The 6,706-nt window shown below is 41.9% G+C and overlaps 2 protein-coding genes across 2 annotated transcripts; both read right to left on the reverse strand.

Moving 5' to 3' along the window:
- Positions 1-1,745: 1,745 nt before the first annotated feature.
- Positions 1,746-3,352, reverse strand: LOC108759242 (uncharacterized). The gene is made up of 4 exons (XM_018504588.1): positions 3,261-3,352; positions 2,700-3,174; positions 2,284-2,634; positions 1,746-2,108 (listed from the first exon to the last, which is right to left on the reverse strand). Exons 1-4 carry the CDS (start codon positions 3,350-3,352, stop codon positions 1,746-1,748), a joined length of 1,281 nt encoding a protein of 426 aa, XP_018360090.1.
- Position 3,353: 1 nt separating this feature from the next.
- LOC108759243 (uncharacterized) lies at positions 3,354-4,742 on the reverse strand. The gene has a single exon (XM_018504590.1). It carries the CDS (start codon positions 4,740-4,742, stop codon positions 3,354-3,356), a length of 1,389 nt encoding a protein of 462 aa, XP_018360092.1.
- Positions 4,743-6,706: the final 1,964 nt, after the last annotated feature.

Consider the following 6,706-nt stretch of genomic DNA (forward strand, 5'->3'; position numbering starts at 1 on the left):
GTCGAATTCTGTAACAAGAATTTATTTATACACATGTATTTTGCATCTTGACAGACAATTTGGGAAACGCGACGATTTCATAACCTTAAAACATGCTTCATTCGTATACAGAGTGTCGCAAAAAGGTCGGGACACCTAAATATCTCGGGAAATATAAGTTTTACAGAAGTGTTTCAGACAAAAGTTATATGGTTTAAAAATATCTATTTACTGATCCTATCAGTTTGACCTTGGGTTGCGTAACCAAGGTCAGGTCAAGGTTACATTGATTTTCTTAAATGGAACACTCTATTTTTGATTCAAGAATCTAATAGCTGATGTCGAGAGGTTTCCAAAACGCTATAATGAAATATTTTTTCATGAAGTACTTTTCAAGTTATAATGCTTCAAAGTTACAGTATCGCCGGCACTAGCATTACCCAAATGGAGACTGGCCAGTCAAGGCGAGATCGGTCGGTGGTCCGTGAATCTTGACCTTCAGTTAACGCACAAACAAAAACGTAACGTAGCAAAATCGTGAGGGTCTCCACACAAAAACATCCGTAACACGTTACGTTTAGTTTTCCAATGCATACTTCATTTTCTTTACTATCCGAACTTCAGACATGACGAATTGACAATTCATACCGATCACTGTTTAAGTTCGAATTGTTCGAACTGTCTGAACTATTCGAATCAAATGCTCATTTGTTGGAACTTCGAACTGTTCGAATAGATCGAATATTCAATGTGTTCGAATCTTTTATCTGAGCGATCTGTTTGATTCAGCCGGATAAATTATTTCAAAATTAATTGATTAAAAAAATTTTTCATATTGTTTGAAATATTTTCCCTCACAGATTCAATATTCGTTTTTATTATTTTTCACCTACGATTGCTTATCTTTCAGAACGAGAGAGAATATCTCTTCTCATGATACGAGGATGGGGTGATCTTCAAAGATCGTACAATGAAGTTAGGCAGATTTTTAACGAAACTTTTCGCGATGAAAATACAGCCATTTCGAGATCCACCGTGGAGCGAACGGTCAGGCGTTTCAATGAAACTGGTAGCGTAAAGAATCGCCAAATTGCAGGACGACCAATATCGGCGATTGGTGAAGAAAAACAGCTGGATGTTGTACAGTCATTTGTCGAAAATGTCCATCTCAATATTCGCAAAGCAAATCAGCAACATGATATTAGTCGCATGTCTGTGCAAAGAATTTTGAAGAAAATTAAGTTACACCCGTATAAAATTCATCTGGTACAAGAGTTGACCGAAGATGATTTTGATCGTCGCATGGAATTCTGCGACGTCATGATGAAAAAAACTGATGATGACCCTAATTTTGTTTTCAATGTAGTTTTCTCTGATGAAGCTACTTTTGAATTGAATGGTCTTGTCAATAGACATAACTGCAGATTCTGGTCTGACAACAATCCTCACTGGATGCTGGAAGATCACACGCTGTTGTGGATTGGTGTGAATGATGCCAAGGGATGAAAATTTAAAATTGCTTTATTTGTAAGCGCGAGACAATGTGAGTGTTACTTGCATTCGAACATAAACTTATAAAACTAAAACTAACGTCGCATCCACCTTACTGCCTATCTGCGCGTCACGTAGTGCGTCCAACTCCCTATCAAGTGGACGCCGGACTGAGTCGGTAACAGTTCTCCCCCCTTGAAAGACTATCTTTCAAGTTATACTCTGACTTATACATATCATTGTTTATCATAACGATCTTATCTATTACTACTGTATCAATTGCTTCTTGGTGTAAGGAGGTCATCCTCCATAGGCAGGGGACATAAGCTGCGTGATGCTCGCTTAAACTGGCCTTGTGCCGTTCTGACCGTGACCACCCTAGTTACGCCATCGGCTACGGGGTGCTCCTCCGTAATTCTTCCTACATGCCACTGGAGAGGAGGCAGACGCTCGTCCTTAAGGAGTACCAGAGTTCCCTTAGTCAAGGCTGTAGTTCCACGAAACCATTTACTCCGACGTTGCTGCTCTGTCAAATATTCGGTCTGCCAGCGCCTCCAGAAATCTTGCCGCATCTTTTGAAGGTGTTGCCAATGACTTAGATACTTATCAGAAACATCAACATAATTCCCTTGTACGGGCTGAAACAAAAAATCTCCCACCAAAAAATGGGCAGGGGTTAATACAGACAAATCTTGAGGATTATTCGAGCACGGAGTTATTGGTCGAGAGTTTACTACCGCCTCGATTTCAATGAGAAGAGTGTAACATTCTTCAAACGTCAAGACCAAACCCTTGGTCACAGCGTAAAATTGCCTTTTTACTATTTTGACTGCAGACTCCCATGTATGAACCCCCGAAGTTTGGGGCTCTCGGAGGAATAAAGCTCCACTCTATTTTTTGCTTCGCCAACAGTGTTTGTATTGTATCTTCCTTTTCCTTTAAAAATGCGTATAATTTCTTAAGTTCTCGAGAGGCACCTACAAAATTGGTGCCATTATCGTATATCAGACAGGAACAAATTCCTCTCCTTCCGGTAAAACGACGAAGAGCTGCCAAAAACGCTTCTGTCGTCAGATCCGTGACTAACTCGAGATGAATACCTCTTGTGTTGAGACAAATAAATAAGGCAATGTAAGCCTTGAACGCCCTCTGCGACGGCTCTCCCTTATGAATATAGGCCCTGCATAATCCACTCCACTAATAGCAAACGGACGGATATATCCAGTTACCCTTTCCTTGGGCAAGTCCCCCATCTTCACAGACAAGTTGGGAGGACGCGTTCTAAAGCAATTTAGGCATGAGCGGACTGCTCTTCGAGCTTCTCTTCTGCCGGCTAGAATCCAATACTTTCTTCTGCTTGATGCTAACAGTTGCTCGACTCCGCAATGATGTAGCCTCAAATGCTCTTCCTTCAATATCAGATTAGTTATGTGATGTTGCGACGGCAGTATGATAGGGTGCTTTGTTTCTTCCGGTAAGTCAGCATGCCGTAAACGACCTCCTACTCGGATTAGGTCCTGCTTATCTATGAATGGGTCCAGTGCGATCAACTTGCTATTCCCCTTGATAGCACTCCTCTTTTTGAGACTGTGAACTTCCTGGATAAAGGACTCATGTTGGACTATCCTCGCGATTTCTGCCTTATTCGGCTCACTGACGATGAGACCGCCCCTATGTTTATTGCGACGACAACCTTCGGCAAATCTGTAACACCAAGCTAGAATTCTTACGATCCGTTCAAATGAAGATACACTGGGTAATATTGAATGTGACGAAGTTACGATTAGAACAGAGATCTTCTTTTCTCTTCTGTCCGATAGTTCTGGGATGTTCTCACGCCGCTCTGGCCATTCTTCTTCTGAACGAAGCCATCTGGGTCCATGCTACCATAGGCTGTTATCCTTTAGTTGCTGAGTAGTGGTTCCTCTCGACAGGATATCTGCAGGATTATCGCCAGACGCCACATGATGCCACGATTCTCTCGCCGAGAGCTGTTGTATTTTCGATATCCTATTGGCCACAAAAGTCTTCAAGGTGCTGGAGCAGGCTTCTATCCATCCCAGCACAATCATGGAGTCTGTCCACATGTGAATATTGTTGGTTGCTTCGCCTAGTGCCTCCTGTACTTCGTGACACAGCTGAGCCACTAGTAGTGCCGCACACAGCTCCAACCTTGCAATGGTTTTTGTTTTTAAGGGTGCTACCCTTGACTTGGCGCATAAAAGTCTTGAATGTAAATTACCATCCACGTCCTTGCTGGCTGCATAGATACATGCGCCGTAGGCCTTCTTGGAGGCGTCTCCGAATCGATGTAAATCAAATTTCGCCTTTGCGTTGCCTTCCTTTACACAACGAGAAACCCTTATCTCCTGTAATTGGTTTAGAGACGAACGATAACTCTTCCATTGCGTGTATAGATCTTGCGGCAGGCTTTCGTCCCATCCAACATCTAAGAACCAAAGCCTTTGCATGAGGATTTTGGAGACTATAAGTACAGGTGATAGAAGTCCCAATGGATCGTAGATCTTTGATATCTCCGATAATACTGTGCGTTTAGTGGCTCGGTGAAGGTCCATATTCCTTATACTATAGTGCAAGAGATCTGTTCTATGATCCCATAGCAATCCAAGTGCCTTCAGAGGCTCTTCTTTGTTTAATACCAATAGTTCATCGGCCTTGCTATCCACTGTCAAATGTTGCAATATCTTTTCATTGTTTGCTCTCCATTTTCTCAAAGGAAATTGACCTTTTCCTAGTAATGTCATAAGTTGTTTCTGCAGCATAATAGTTTCTTCAAGATCGTCGGATCCAGTGATTACATCGTCCATGTAAAAATCCGATTGAAGTGCTTTCCTTGCAAGGGGGAATGATTCTCCCTCTTCTTCTGCTAGTTTCTGCAAACAACACTGTGCCAAATAGGGCGCACAGGCGGTTCCATATGTGACAGTATTTAAGCTGAATACCTCTACCGGTTCAGATTCTTGACATCTCCAGAGGATCAACTGAAGATTGCGATCTTCCTTTACTATCCTTATTTGCCGAAACATCATTGCAATATCGGCATTTATTGTGTACAAGTGCGTCCGGAATCGTAACATAAGATATAACAAGTTGTTTTGCAAATTAGGTCCAGGCAGCAACATGTCGTTGAGTGACTTTCCGTTGTCTGTCTTGGCCGATGCGTCGAATACTACCCTGAGCTTTGTGCTGGTGCTTTCGGGCCGGAGGCTGATGTGGTATAAAGTACGATGGTTTCTTGCTGGAAGCGACATCCCCAGATGCCGTACTCATGTGTCCCTTATCCTTGTACTCTTCCATGAAGCGAACATATTCTTCTTTGAGGGCTTCTTTCTAGCGCGAGTAGTCTCTTCATCGCAGTTTCCTGTGAGTCTCCGAGAGCAATTTGAGAATCCTTCGGCAAACTAACTATGAATCTTCCATCCGACTCTCTTGAATATGTGTTGATAAAATGCTCTTCACAGTAACCTTCTTGTTTGCTGAGTAAGCGCGGTTCTTGAATATCTTCTTGTTTCCAAAATCTCTCGATTTGTTCTTGTAGAGCTTGATTCGTTGTGACTAGCGACGTTGAGGCTTTGTTAGGATTCGCGTGCACCATCTCACCTCCGATTACCCATCCAAGAAGGGTCCTTTGCCACGTAGGATTCCCTCGGCCACCTTGTATCTGACCTACACACAATAATTTCCAAAATAAGCCAGCGCCTATCAGTAGGTCTATTTTACCTGGCTTGTTGAAGGAGGGATCTGCTATTCTAGCGTCGTCAGGTAACTTAATGTTTTCTTTGTTTAATTTGACTTGTGGCAATCGTTCTGTTATGGTAGGAAGCACCAAACAATCTATCTGCACTTTAAAGTTGGTATGATGGGACTCGTGGAATATCTAATTTCCGTCGAACATTGCATGACACCATTAATGATTTGATTCGCTCTTTTGCACGGCAGTTTTAATTTATCAACTAATTCTTTCGTCACTAAGTGCGACTGTGAACCCGGATCCAGCAAAACTCTACATTGTTGCTGCTTCCCTTGAGCATCGCGAACGTACACTTGAGCTGTGGCTAGTAATATTAGTGAATGTGAACTTGACTTGTTACTATTTGTTAATGCTACATTATTCTGTGTAGAATCATCCGCTTGATTCATGCAATGAACAAAATTACAGGGTAGTCGTCGATTTCTCTGTTTCTTCTGATGATTGCGTATCAGGGTTCGCGACAGACTCTGACTGTGCGCTCGCCTGATCTATGTGCAACAGCGTGTTATGCGCCTTGAAACACTTACGGCAACTTGAAGACCTACATTCTTTTATATAGTGCCCTGCTCTTAGACAGTTAATACACAGCTGTTTCTTTCTTACCTCTGCCTTTCGATCCTGAACCGATCTTTTTAAGAATTCCTCGCAATTAGAAATGTGATGCTTTTCCTGACAAATCGGACATGCTTGCGTAGTGACTGCCAACGCTACTCGCTTCTCAACCTTCTTGCTGGTGTTATCTTGTGTTGTAGGCTCCTGTTTAACCTTTCCACTGTTCAACATCTCAAATGTTCGACATATTTCCTGCAAGAATTTAAGAAATTCTTCTACCGTTGGCATGTGATCTTGTTCTTGTTGTCCGACTACATCCTCCCACTCACGCTGTGAATGAAAATCCAACTTGTTCCTAGCAAGAAAAATAATGATAGCATCCCATTGATTGACGGGTTGTCCTAACACTTCTAACGCTTTCAAATGAGTGCTAATATGTACTATAAACTGCTTCAATGTTTTATGCTTATCCTTTGTAATTTGCAGAAATTCCAATAACCATGTCAAATGACTGTTGATAATCAATTTCTTATTTTCATAGTGGCCCTTCAAAAGGTCCCAAGCAATTACATAATTCTCGCTCGTTGTATTCAGTCCACTAATTACTTGTAAGGCTTCGCCCTTTACCAATATCAATTCACGGACTGCTAGCCGTTGAGAATAAGAAGCCTAGACGGACTACTTGCCGTTATATAAGCAATCTTCACAAGTTTCACTCGCTTCTAGAGCTCCTGATTAAACAAGAATTGAATGCGACTTTTGATAATAGGCTAAAAGCCTCAATTGGGCTCAAAGCCCCTTAAAAGCCGTGTAACAGGACTAATACCGGTTTAATGAGTGACAATGCAATACGTTTGAATAGGAATTACACAAAATATCTTAAAATTGATTCAGTAATACATAGAAGATCCT

This window comes from Trachymyrmex cornetzi, unplaced genomic scaffold (genome assembly GCF_001594075.2).
Source record: "Trachymyrmex cornetzi isolate Tcor2-1 unplaced genomic scaffold, Tcor1.1 scaffold175, whole genome shotgun sequence".
NCBI lineage: Eukaryota > Metazoa > Arthropoda > Insecta > Hymenoptera > Formicidae > Trachymyrmex > Trachymyrmex cornetzi.

What these genes read in the sequence shown, in the direction of transcription:
- LOC108759243 (XM_018504590.1), bottom strand. Translation starts at nt 4,742, where the DNA reads ATGTCGCTTCCAGCAAGAAACCATCGTACTTTATACCACATCAGCCTC.
- LOC108759242 (XM_018504588.1), bottom strand. Translation starts at nt 3,352, where the DNA reads ATGGACCCAGATGGCTTCGTTCAGAAGAAGAATGGCCAGAGCGGCGTG. An exon ending in GAAGAGAAAAGAAGATCTCT is followed by an intron (nt 3,175 to 3,260) that starts GTTCTAATCGTA and finishes TTGGTGTTACAG; the next exon opens with ATTTGCCGAAGGTTGTCGTC. An exon ending in GCAGTCAAAATAGTAAAAAG is followed by an intron (nt 2,109 to 2,283) that starts GCAATTTTACGC and finishes TTTTTGTTTCAG; the next exon opens with CCCGTACAAGGGAATTATGT.